This window comes from Entelurus aequoreus, linkage group LG23, assembly GCF_033978785.1.
Source record: "Entelurus aequoreus isolate RoL-2023_Sb linkage group LG23, RoL_Eaeq_v1.1, whole genome shotgun sequence".
Taxonomy (NCBI): domain Eukaryota; kingdom Metazoa; phylum Chordata; class Actinopteri; order Syngnathiformes; family Syngnathidae; genus Entelurus; species Entelurus aequoreus.
In genome coordinates, this window is record NC_084753.1 from 28,861,537 (window position 1) to 28,876,289 (window position 14,753).

At 36.1% G+C, this 14,753-nt stretch overlaps 1 protein-coding gene across 1 annotated transcript in view; it reads left to right on the forward strand.

The window, feature by feature from the left end:
- LOC133640360 (apolipoprotein B-100-like) overlaps positions 1-14,753 on the forward strand; it is a 143,318-nt gene that overhangs the window by 28,458 nt on the left and 100,107 nt on the right. The window contains exons 27-28 of the mRNA XM_062033732.1: positions 6,279-6,334; positions 6,417-7,168. Of these exons, the coding sequence (XP_061889716.1) occupies positions 6,279-6,334; positions 6,417-7,168 (808 nt within the window). The remainder of the gene's footprint in view (positions 1-6,278; positions 6,335-6,416; positions 7,169-14,753) is intronic.

A 14,753-nucleotide genomic window follows, 5' to 3' on the forward strand; every position in this document is an offset into this window, starting at 1 on the left:
TCAATATAGTGTATGTAATTATGTCCAAGGAAGTGAGTACGGTAATTAAACCCCCAAAAGTGACACTGCAATGTTGGTAGCAAGTGTACGGAGCCCCTAAAGGGACATGGGGGAAATTTTTATTTTTATAATATTTTTATTTTTTTTAGACATGTATCTCGTGCGCACAAGAAACTTTTTATAAAGTTATAAAAATATATATTTAAAAAATGTATAATTTTTTTTTTTTTTTTTTTAGACATGTATCTCGTGCACACGAGAAAGTTTCTCGTGCGCACGAGATAGTTTCTCGTGCGCACGAGAAACTTCTAAAAAAACAAATTAATAAAATAAAATGTTTATTTTTTATTAAAAACATTTTTAGACATGTATCTCGTGCGCACGAGAAAAAAATATTTTAAAAATGTATAATTTTTTTTTTTTTTTTTAGACATGTATCTCGTGCGCACAAGAAACTTTTTATAAAGTTATAAAAAAATATATGAAAAAAATGTATAATTTTTTTTTTAATTTTTTTTTTAGACATGTATCTCGTGCGCACAAGAAACTTCTAAAAAAAACAAATTAATAAAAACAAAATGTTTATTTTTTATTAAAAACATTTTTTTAGACATGTATCTCGTGCGCATGAGAAACTATCTTGTGTGTCTAAACATGTCTAAAAAAAAATTTTTTTAAATACTATTATAATTTTTTTAATTTTTTTTTTATAACTTTATAAAGTTTCTCATGCGGTACAAGTGCAACCGCATTTTTTTTTTTAAATAATTTTTTCCGAAAAAAGCATGTTTGCTTACAAAAAACAAACTGCCATTAAAACAGATTATGTAACATCAGTGAACTATCAAAGATTAGTTTGACTCATACTGGGCTTACATCCATCCATTTTCTACCGCTTGTCCCTTTCGGGGTCTGGTCATATTTGTAGAAAAGTTGACCATCTGAGCCATACCTATCAATTCAAGTAGACTGACAATTAGAGACACAAGAGGGGAGCCAGTGTGGGAATAATCAGCACAATGCATTCCTGTCCTGGAAGTCAGCAAAAAAAGCCCAGCAACGAATGACAGGCAGGAATGTGACTTCAATATAAAGTCACATTCTTTGTCACACTTGTTAACTGTTAGCATGCTAATGTTAGCATGCTAACAGTTAAAGTGCTAACTTTTTTTTTTTTGCTAAATTTTTCTCTAATTCCCCAGCAATACACCTTAGAGTCTTATAACTTGGTACGTGACACTTGTAAACTGTTAGCATGCCAACGTTGGCATGCTAACATTAAAATGCTAACTTTTCTTTGCTAAATTTACCCTTTTTTCTCTAATTCCCCAGCCATACACCTTAGAGTCCTATAACTTGACACATGCTAATTGATAGCATGCTACCTTTAGCTTGCTAGAATGCTAACTTTTTGAGCTAGTTTTGCAACCGTTTACCCCAGAGTCATATAACTTAGTACGTGACACTTGTAAACTGTTAGCATGCTAACGTTAAAATGCTAACTTTTTTGTGCTAAATTTACCCTTTTTTCTCTAATTCCCCAGCCATACACCTTAGAGTCCTATAACTTGACACATGCTAATTGATAGCATGCTACCGTTAGCTTGCTAGCATGCTAACTTTCTGAGCTAGTTTTGCAACCGTTTACCCCAGAGTCATATAACCTCGTACATGACACTTGTAAACTGTTAGCATGCAAACTGTAGCATGCTAACATTAAAGTGCTAACTTTTTTTTTGTTGCTAAATTCACTTTTTTCTCTAATTCACCAGCCATACACCTTAGAGTCATAACTTGGTATGTGAAACAAGCTAACTATTATCATGCTCACGTTAGCTTGCTAGCACGCTAACATAAGCATGCTAACATTAGCATGCTAACTCTTTGAGCTAGTTTTGCAACCACTTACCCTAGAGTCATATAGCTTGGTATGTGACACTTGTAAACTGTTATAATGCTAACGTTAAAGTGCTAACTTTATTTTGCAAAATGTACTTTCTGTTCTCTAATTCTCCAGCCATACACCTTAGAGTCATATAACTTGGTATGTGACACGAGCTAACTACTATCATGCTAATGTTAGCATGCTAACATTAGCATGCTACATTTTTGAGCTAGTTTTGCAAACGTTTACCCAAGAGTCATATAACTTGGTATGTGACACTCGTTTAACTTTTAGCATGCTAGCTAGCTAGCTTAAGCATGCTAATTTTTTCGCCTAATTTTACACTTATTTTCTCCATTTCCCAAGCCACACATTCTACAGCAGTTTTAATTGACATGTGAGACATGCTAACTGTTAGCACGCCATCGTTAGCACATTTGCAAAGTTAGCATTTCAACTTTGTTCTCTCCCTTCAGAAAACTCCCTAACACAGTCACATTTCCTGTAACGACGTTCCGTTTAAAGACAGAAGCAGCCTCAGGCACACTTACTCATTCCATACACGTAATACACATGTTTTTATTTATTTCCCCCCCCCCCCCAAAATAAGGCAATACATTCACAGTCATTGTGCTGACACCATGGCAGTTGTACATGATGTCTCACTTTAATGAGTAAGTTCATATTGTTGACCAACTCTCGTCTCTCGGTAACATTGTATGTGCTTTTTTAAGGTTGACAAGGTTATGATAGCCATCATTAATGGTTATTGAGTGACAGGGCACAAATATTGCTCTTTTTTAATACCAAATTGACCGAAATACAAGACTGGATTTTTCTAGAGAGAAAAAAAAAAGTGTTATATTTCTTACAAAACACATTACAGGTTACCAGTGGCAATGATGTACCTGAACAACATGAAAAATATAAACCTGGATGTCATTCAAAATCGGCACTAGACAGCAAAATGACATTTTTGTGGTATAATTTAACCCCAGCTCATGGGGTTATAAACAATTCTATACATACACATTTGTAAATGGCATTTTATTCATTCAATGGCCAAAACAGATGTACTTGTATGGCGCTTTTCTACCTTCAAGGTACTCAAAGCGCTATATATATATATATATATATATATATATATATATATATATATATATATATATATATATATATATATATATATATATATATATATATATATATATATACAGTATATATGCATACACTGTACACACACATATACATATACATATACATATACACACACATACACATATATATATATATATACACATATATATATATATACACATATACACATATATATACATATACACATATATATATATATACATATACACATATATATATATATATATACATATACACATATATATATATATACATATACACATATATATATATATATATATACATATATATACACATACACACACACACACACATATATATATATATATATATATATATATATATATATATATATATATATATATATATATATATATATTCCGAGCACGATGTCACATTATCAATTAGAAAGGACAGATTTTTTTTTAAATAATAAAAAATAAATAACACACATTTTTTTAATTTGGGACTTCCCGCGGGCCGGATTTTGGACGCACACACGCTAGTTTGGGGACCCCCTGGAATAGTGTAAAGGGGACATAACGGTGTTAATTATGTTGAAAAATGTATTTAGAAGGATGTGAACAGTTTTTTAATGCTCTTAATGTAAACATTCGTTTTATTATTCCTACTTCCCGGAAATGTATTTTCCCGCGGTCATGTCCGGAACCAATTAACAGCGATAAACAAGAGACCACAGTCAGTTTCACTGGGTGGCAAACACATGAAAAATGTATGAAATAAATCCTTTTAAAAAATGACTATCATTTTTGCCGAAAAACTGTTCAACCCACAAGTATTGGAAGCTAAATTGCAATGACAAAAACGAGTGCACTTAAACTTGGTGCAACAAGTTGGACTGGTTTCAATAATTAAAAGGAGAAACTTAGAACAAACTTTAAAGTCAATTTACTTCTCAATTATTTTCTGCCACGCCCCACTTTAAAGTTCATGTTTATTTTTTTCATCTGCATGTGTCAACATAGTTATTTACATACAGATGCTGTTGCCTCTCATGCACCTCACAGCGCCCCCTGCAGGCACAGCAATAAAAGGGGCTCCTCACGAGACACAAGTTGTTCCAACTCCCCCTGAAGTACATTTTTGTATGTGTCAAGATAAATATGTTTGTGCATTGTGTGTAATGTTATACTTGTCAAATAAACCCTCGGCCTTGTTTTCTATGAATACTTAGGCCTACTATGCTACTGCAGCCAAGATAAATGGTATTACCTCTCATCTCCTGATGTTTGTGCATTGTGTGTAATGTTACAGTGGACAAACATTGTCAAATAAAACCTCGGCCTTGTTTTCAATGAATACTTAGGCTTACCACACTACCCGCACATTCATGTTGGACATTACTACTACTCTACTGCAGTCAAGATAAATGGTATTACCTCTCACCCCCCGATGTTGGTGCATTGTTTGTAATGTTACAGTGGACAAAAATATTGTCGAATAAACCCTCTGCCTTGTTTTCTATGAATACTTAGGCCTACTACGCGACTGCAGTCAAGATAAATGGTATTACCTCTTACCCCCCCCTTTTCCACCGATGTTTGTGTAATGTTACAGTGGACAAAAATATTGTCGAATAAACCCTCTGCCTTGTTTTCAATGAATACTTAGACCTACTACGCTACCGCACATTCATGTTGGACATTACTACTACGCGACTGCAGTCAAGATAAATGGTATTACCTCTCACCCCCCGATGTTTGTGCATTGTTTGTAATGTTACAATGGACAAAAATATTGTCAATTAAACCATTTGCCTTGTTTTCTATGAATACTTAGGCCTACTATGCGACTGCAGTCAAGATAAATGGTATTACCTCTCACCCCCCGATGTTTGTGAATTGTTTGTAATGTTACAATGGACAAAAATAGTCAATTAAACCATTTGCCTTGTTTTCTATGAATACTTAGGCCTACTATGCGACTGCAGTCAAGATAAATGGTATTACCTCTCACCCCCCGATGTTTGTGCATTGTTTGTAATGTTACAATGGACAAAAATATTGTCAATTAAACCATTTGCCTTGTTTTCTATGAATACTTAGGCCTACCACGCTACTGCAGTCAAGATAAATGCTATTACCTCTCACCCCCTGATGTTTGTCCATTGTTTGTAATGTTACAGTGGACAAAAATATAGTCAAATAAACCCTCAGCCTTGTTTTCTATTAATACTTAGGCCTACTATGCGACTGCAGTCAAGAAAAATGGTATTACCTCTCACCCCCCCTTTTCCCCCGATGTTTGTGTAATGTTACAGTGGACAAAAATATTGTCAAATAAACCCTCGGCCTTGTTTTCAATGAATGCTTAGGCCTACTATGCTACCGCACATTCATGTTACAGTGGACAAAAATATAGTCAAATAAACCCTCTGCCTTGTTTTCTATGAATACTTAGGCCTACTACGCTACTGCAGTCAAGATAAATGGTATTACCTCTCACCCCCTGATGTTTGTGTAATGTTACAGTGGACAAAAATATTGTCAAACCCTCGGCCTTGTTTTCTATGAATACTTAGGCCTACTATGCGACTGCAGTCAAGAAAAATGGTATTACCTCTCACCCCCCCTTTTCCCCCGATGTTTGTGTAATGTTACAGTGGACAAAAATATTGTCAAATAAACCCTCGGCCTTGTTTTCAATGAATGCTTAGGCCTACTACGCTACCGCACATTCATGTTACAGTGGACAAAAATATAGTCAAATAAACCCTCTGCCTTGTTTTCTATGAATACTTAGGCCTACTACGCTACTGCAGTCAAGATAAATGGTATTACCTCTCACGCCCCTTTCCCCCGATGTTTGTGTAATGTTACAGTGGACAAAAATATTGTCAAACCCTCGGCCTTGTTTTCTATGAATACTTAGGCCTACTACGCTACTGCAGTCAAGATAAATGGTATTACCTCTCACCCCACTTTCCCCCGATGTTTGTGTAATGTTACAGTGGACAAAAATATGTCAAACCCTCGGCCTTGTTTTCTATGAATACTTAGGCCTACCACGCTACCGCACATTCATGTTGGACATTACACTGGCACTTGAGTGTTTTCTGAGGTGGCCCTGGGTGAAAAACAAAAAACACCGCTCTCTACACGGATTTAACTTAAAAAGACATAGTGCAAAAGTTACTGCTTTAAAAATGGCAGATATGCAGTCTTTGTAGAAGGCAAAAAAGAAGAAGTGCTTTTTTTTTCTTTCTTTCTTTTAGTCATTTAAAAATCACGAGTGTCTTTGGGAGCCGGCTTGATCCAAACCTGCCCAAAAGTAGGCCTCGTCCTCGGTGTAAAGTCACATCAAAACGCAGCATTGTAGACAACCGGAGGTTTTGGAGGATTGTTTCTGTAAGGCCGCCCGTGTGGCGGTTTCGAACACCTCCCAGATGCCTTCCTTGGTCTTGGCCGAGCACTCCACGTACTCGTACGCCCCGATCCGCGTCGCCATGGCGCGGCCGTCCTCGGGCCGCACCGGCACCAGCTTCTGGCGGGCCAGGTCCTGCTTGACGTGGTCGTCGTGGCGCAGGTCCTTCTTGTTGCCCACCAGGATGACCGGCACGTTGGGGCAGAAGTGCTTCACTTCCGGCACCCACTTCTCCGGGATGTTCTCCAGCGAGTCCGGGCTGTCCACGGAGAAGCACATGAGAATGACGTCCGTGTCCGGGTAGGAGAGAGGACGCAGGCGGTCGTAGTCCTCCTGCCCGGCGGTGTCCCACAAGGCCAGCTGGACTTTGGTGTCGTCCACCTCGATGTCCGCCACGTAGGTCTCGAACACGGTCGGCACGTACACTTCCGGGAACTCGTCCTTGCTGAAGAGGATCAGGAGACATGTCTTCCCGCACGCCCCGTCGCCCACCACCACCAGCTTCTTGCGGATGTCGACCGCCGTCTGCGCCTCCCTCGCCATGTTGGAAACTATTCTCTTTGTAACGTGCGCCCGCGTCCTCTTTATAAAGCCGAGGGTGGCTTCCTAAATATAGCAACCCAATCGGAAGTAGGGAGGCGATATCGGCGGCTGGTGTCGCGACCCGTGATTGGACCGGGCCATAGAGGAGGGACACGAACGCTGACGTTTTACGGGAATTGCCGTTCTAATGTCAACAATGTAAGTCTAACAACATGGCGGAATTGGAAAAAAAACAATAACTAAAAAACTTCCTTTTTCTTATGGTGAGTCGAGAAAAGCGGGCCGATCCAAATGTCGACACGGTCGATATCAATCTTAATGTATCAGCAACCCAAAATGTTGTGATAATGAAGACAACACATGATGTAAGTGTCTATATTATCTATATTAGCCTACTATCAAATGACTTTAAAAGTCTTATATAAGTGTTATAATGAAGGCAACACATGATATAAGTGTCTATATTAGTTATATTAGCCTACTATCAAAATGACGTTAAAAGTCTTATATAAATGTTATAATGAAGGCAACACATTATGTAAGTATCTATATTAGCCTACTATCAAAATTACTTTAAAAGTCTTGTATAAGCGTTATAATGAAGGCAACACATGACGTAAGTGTCTATATTAGCTATATTAGCCTACTATCAAAATTACTTAAAAAGTCTTATATAAGTGTCATAATGAAGGCAACACGTGATGTAAGTGTCTATATTAGCTATATTAGCGACCCCAAAAGGGACAAGCGGTAGAAAATGGATGGATGGATGGGCCTACTATCAAAATGACTTTGAAAGTCTTATATAAGTGATATAATGAAGGCAACACATGATGTAAGTGTCTATATTAGCTATATTAGCCTACTATCAAAATGACTTCAAAAGTCTTATATAAGTGTTATAATGAAGGCAACACGTGATGTAAGTGTCTATATTAGCTATATTAGCCTATTATCAAAATGACTTTAAAAGTCTTATATAAGTGTTATAGTGAAGACAACACATGATGTAAGTGTCTATATTAGCTATATTAGCCGACTATCAAAATGACTTCAAAAGTCTTATATAAGTGTTATAATGAAGGCAACACGTGATGTAAGTGTCTATATTAGCTATATTAGCCTACAATCAAAATGACTTTAAAAGTCTTATATAAGTGTTATAATGAAGGCAACACATGATGTAAGTGTCTATATTAGCTATATTAGCGACCCCGAAAGGGACAAGCGGTACAAAATGGATGGTTGGATGGGCCTACAATCAAAATGACTTTAAAAGTCTTATATAAGTGTTATAATGAAGGAAACACATGATGTGTCTATATTAGCCGACTATCAAAATGACTTTAAAAGTCTTATATAAGTGTTATAATGAAGGCAACACATGATGTAAGTGTCTATATTAGCTATATTAGCCGACTATCAAAATGACTTTAAAAGTCTTATATAAGTGTTATAATGAAGGCAACACATGATGTAAGTGTCTATATTAGCTATATTAGCCTACTATCAAAAACACTTTAAAAGTCGTATATAAGTGTTATAATGAAGGCAACACATGATGTAAGTGTCTATATTAGCGACCCCGAAAAGGACAAGCGGTAGAAAATGGATGGATGGGCCTACTATCAAAATGACTTTAAAAGTATTATATAAGTGTTATAGTGAAGGCAACACATGATGTAAGTGTCTATATTAGCTATATTAGCCTACTATCAAAATGACTTATATAAGTGTTATAGTGAAGACAACCGTTTCTTGCGGATGTCGACCGCCGTCTGCGCCTCCCTCGCCATGTTGGAAGCTATACTCTTTGTAACGTGCGCCCGCGTCCTCTTTATAAAGCCGAGGGTGGCTTCCTAAATATAGCAACCCAATCGGAAGTAGGGAGGTGATATCGGCGGCTGGTGTCGCGACCCGTGATTGGACCGGGCCATAGAGGAGGGACACGAACGCTGACGTTTTACGGGAATTGCCGTTCTAATGTCAACAATGTAAGTCTAACAACATGTCGGAATTGGAAAAAAACAATAACTAAAAAACTTCCTTTTTCTTATGGTGAGTCGAGGCAAGCGGGCCGATCCAAATGTCGACACGGTCGATATCAATCTTAATGTATCAGCAACCCAAAATGTTGTTATAATGAAGACAACACATGATGTAAGTGTCTATATTAGCTATATTAGCCTACTATCAATATGACTTTAAAAGTCTTATATAAGTGTTATAATGAAGGCAACACATGATGTACGTGTCGATATTAGCTATATTAGCCTACTATCAAAATTACTTTAAAAGTCTTATATAAGTGTTATAATGAAGGCAACACGTGATGTAAGTGTCTATATTAGCTATATTAGCGACCCCGAAAGGGACAAGCGGTAGAAAATGGATGGATGGATGGGCCTACTATCAAAATGACTTTGAAAGTCTTATATAAGTGTTATAGTGAAGACAACACATGATGTGTGTATATTAGCTATATTAGCCTACTATCAAAATGACGTTAAAAGTCTTATATAAATGTTATAATGAAGGCAACACATTATGTAAGTATCTATATTAGCCTACTATCAAAATTACTTTAAAAGTCTTGTATAAGCGTTATAATGAAGGCAACACATTATGTAAGTGTCTATATTAGCTATATTAGCCTACTATCAAAATTACTTAAAAAGTCTTATATAAGTGTCATAATGAAGGCAACACGTGATGTAAGTGTCTATATTAGCTATATTAGCGACCCCGAAAGGGACAAGCGGTAGAAAATGGATGGATGGATGGGCCTACTATCAAAATGACTTTGAAAGTCTTATATAAGTGATATAATGAAGGCAACACATGATGTAAGTGTCTATATTAGCTATATTAGCCTACTATCAAAATGACGTTAAAAGTCTTATATAAGTGTTATAATGAAGGCAACACGTGATGTAAGTGTCTATATTAGCTGTATTAGCCTACAATCAAAATGACTTTAAAAGTATTATATAAGTGTTATAATGAAGGCAACACATGATGTAAGTGTCTATATTAGCTATATTAGCGACCCCGAAAGGGACAAGCGGTACAAAATGGATGGTTGGATGGGCCTACAATCAAAATGACTTTAAAAGTCTTATATAAGTGTTATAGTGAAGGCAACACATGATGTAAGTGTCTATATTAGCTATATTAGCCTACTATCAAAATGACATTAAAAGTCTTATATAAATGTTATAATGAAGGCAACACATTATGTAAGTATCTATATAAGCCTACTATAAAATTACTTTAAAAGTCTTATATAAGTGTTATAATGAAGGCAACACATGATGTAAGTGTCTATATTAGCTATTTTAGCCTACTATCAAAATGACTTATATAAGTGTTATAGTGAAGACAACCATTTCTTGCGGATGTCGACCGCCGTCTGCGCCTCCCTCGCCATGTTGGAAACTATTCTCTTTGTAACGTGCGCCCGCGTCCTCTTTATAAAGCCGAGGGTGGCTTCCTAAATATAGCAACCCAATCGGAAGTAGGGAGGTGATATCGGCGGCTGGTGTCGCGACCCGTGATTGGACCGGGCCATAGAGGAGGGACACGAACGCTGACGTTTTACGGGAATTGCCGTTCTAATGTCAACAATGTAAGTCTAACAACATGGCGGAATTGAAAAAAAAAACTAAAAAAACTTCCTTTTTCTTATGGTGAGTCGAGAAAAGCGGGCCGATCCAAATATCGACACGGTCAATATCAATGTATTATCGTCTTAATGTATCAGCAACCCAAAATGATGAAAGAGCCGTATTGGACCAAAAATACAACAACAACAAAATCTGTCAGGAGCCGCAAAAAATTAAACGTGATATAATGAAGGCAACACATGATATAAGTGTCTATATTAGTTATATTAGCCTACTATCAAAATGACTTTAAAAGTCTTATATAAGTGTTATAGTGAAGACAACACATGATGTAAGTGTCTATATTAGCTATATTAGCCTACTATCAAAATGACGTTAAAAGTCTTATATAAATGTTATAATGAAGGCAACACATTATGTAAGTATTTATATTAGCCTACTATCAAAATGACTTTAAAAGTCTTATATAAGTGTTATAATGAAGGCAACACATCATATAAGTGTTATAATGAAGGCAACACATGATATAAGTGTCTGTATTAGCTATATTAGCCTACTATCAAAATGACTTCAAAAGTTTTATATAAGTGTCATAATGAAGGCAACACGTGATGTAAGTGTCTATATTAGCTATATTAGCGACCCCGAAAGGGACAAGCAGTAGAAAATGGATGGATGGATGGGCCTACTATCAAAATGACTTTGAAAGTCTTATATAAGTGTTATAGTGAAGACAACACATGATGTGTGTATATTAGCTATATTAGCCTACTATCAAAATGACGTTAAAAGTCTTATATGAATGTTATAATGAAGGCAGCACATTATGTAAGTATCTATATTAGCCTACTATAAAATGACTTTAAAAGTCTTATATAAGTGTTATAATGAAGGCAACACATGATATAAGTGTCTATATTCGTTATATTAGCCTACTATCAAAATGACGTTAAAAGTCTTATATAAATGTTATAATGAAGGCAACACATTATGTAAGTATCTATATTAGCCTACTATCAAAATTACTTTAAAAGTCTTGTATAAGCGTTATAATGAAGGCAACACATGACGTAAGTGTCTATATTAGCTATATTAGCCTACTATCAAAATGACTTCAAAAGTTTTATATAAGTGTCATAATGAAGGCAACACGTGATGTAAGTGTCTGTATTAGCTATATTAGCCTACTATCAAAATGACTTCAAAAGTTTTATATAAGTGTCATAATGAAGGCAACACGTGATGTAAGTGTCTATATTAGCTATATTAGCAAACCCGAAAGGGACAAGCAGTAGAAAATGGATGGATGGATGGGCCTACTATCAAAATGACTTTGAAAGTCTCATATAAGTGTTATAATAAAGGAAACACATGATGTGTCTATATTAGCTGACTATCAAAATGACTTTAAAAGTCTTATATAAGTGTTATAATGAAGGCAACACATGATGTAAGTGTCTATATTAGCTATATTAGCCGACTATCAAAATGACTTTAAAAGTCTTATATAAGTGTTATAATGAAAGCAACACATGATGTAAGTGTCTATATTAGCTATATTAGCCTACTATCAAAAACACTTTAAAAGTCGTATATAAGTGTTATAATGAAGGCAACACATGATGTAAGTGTCTATATTAGCGACCCCGAAAAGACAAGCGGTAGAAAATGGATGGATGGGCCTACTATCAAAATGACTTTAAAAGTCTTATATAAGTGTTATAATGAAGGCAACACATGATGTAAGTGTCTATATTAGCTATATTAGCCTACTATCAAAATGACTTATATAAGTGTTATAGTGAAGACAACCGTTTCTTGCGGATGTCGACCGCCGTCTGCGCCTCCCTCGCCATGTTGGAAACTATTCTCTTTGTAACGTGCGCCCGCGTCCTCTTTATAAAGCCGAGGGTGGCTTCCTAAATATAGCAACCCAATCGGAAGTAGGGAGGTGATATCGGCGGCTGGTGTCGCGACCCGTGATTGGACCGGGCCATAGAGGAGGGACACGAACGCTGACGTTTTACGGGAATTGCCGTTCTAATGTCAACAATGTAAGTCTAACAACATGGCGGAATTGGAAAAAAACAATAACTAAAAAACTTCCTTTTTCTTATGGTGAGTCGAGGCAAGCGGGCCGATCCAAATGTCGACACGGTCGATATCAATCTTAATGTATCAGCAACCCAAAATGTTGTTATAATGAAGACAACACATGATGTAAGTGTCTATATTAGCTATATTAGCCTACTATCAATATGACTTTAAAAGTCTTATATAAGTGTTATAATGAAGGCAACACATGATGTACGTGTCGATATTAGCTATATTAGCCTACTATCAAAATTACTTTAAAAGTCTTATATAAGTGTTATAATGAAGGCAACACGTGATGTAAGTGTCTATATTAGCTATATTAGCGACCCCGAAAGGGACAAGCGGTAGAAAATGGATGGATGGATGGGCCTACTATCAAAATGACTTTGAAAGTCTTATATAAGTGTTATAGTGAAGACAACACATGATGTGTGTATATTAGCTATATTAGCCTACTATCAAAATGACGTTAAAAGTCTTATATAAATGTTATAATGAAGGCAACACATTATGTAAGTATCTATATTAGCCTACTATCAAAATTACTTTAAAAGTCTTGTATAAGCGTTATAATGAAGGCAACACATTATGTAAGTGTCTATATTAGCTATATTAGCCTACTATCAAAATTACTTAAAAAGTCTTATATAAGTGTCATAATGAAGGCAACACGTGATGTAAGTGTCTATATTAGCTATATTAGCGACCCCGAAAGGGACAAGCGGTAGAAAATGGATGGATGGATGGGCCTACTATCAAAATGACTTTGAAAGTCTTATATAAGTGATATAATGAAGGCAACACATGATGTAAGTGTCTATATTAGCTATATTAGCCTACTATCAAAATGACGTTAAAAGTCTTATATAAGTGTTATAATGAAGGCAACACGTGATGTAAGTGTCTATATTAGCTATATTAGCCTACAATCAAAATGACTTTAAAAGTATTATATAAGTGTTATAATGAAGGCAACACATGATGTAAGTGTCTATATTAGCTATATTAGCGACCCCGAAAGGGACAAGCGGTACAAAATGGATGGTTGGATGGGCCTACAATCAAAATGACTTTAAAAGTCTTATATAAGTGTTATAGTGAAGGCAACACATGATGTAAGTGTCTATATTAGCTATATTAGCCTACTATCAAAATGACATTAAAAGTCTTATATAAATGTTATAATGAAGGCAACACATTATGTAAGTATCTATATAAGCCTACTATAAAATTACTTTAAAAGTCTTATATAAGTGTTATAATGAAGGCAACACATGATGTAAGTGTCTATATTAGCTATTTTAGCCTACTATCAAAATGACTTATATAAGTGTTATAGTGAAGACAACCATTTCTTGCGGATGTCGACCGCCGTCTGCGCCTCCCTCGCCATGTTGGAAACTATTCTCTTTGTAACGTGCGCCCGCGTCCTCTTTATAAAGCCGAGGGTGGCTTCCTAAATATAGCAACCCAATCGGAAGTAGGGAGGTGATATCGGCGGCTGGTGTCGCGACCCGTGATTGGACCGGGCCATAGAGGAGGGACACGAACGCTGACGTTTTACGGGAATTGCCGTTCTAATGTCAACAATGTAAGTCTAACAACATGGCGGAATTGGAAAAAAACAATAACTAAAAAACTTCCTTTTTCTTATGGTGAGTCGAGAAAAGCGGGCCGATCCAAATGTCGACACGGTCGATATCAATCTTAATGTATCAGCAACCCAAAATGTTGTTATAATGAAGACAACACATGATGTAAGTGTCTATATTAGCTATATTAGCCTACTATCAATATGACTTTAAAAGTCTTATATAAGTGTTATAATGAAGGCAACACATGATGTACGTGTCGATATTAGCTATATTAGCCTACTATCAAAATTACTTTAAAAGTCTTATATAAGTGTTATAATGAAGGCAACACGTGATGTAAGTGTCTATATTAGCTATATTAGCGACCCCGAAAGGGACAAGCGGTAGAAATTGGATGGATGGATGGGCCTACTATCAAAATGACTTTGAAAGTCTTATATAAGTGTTATAGTGAAGACAACACAT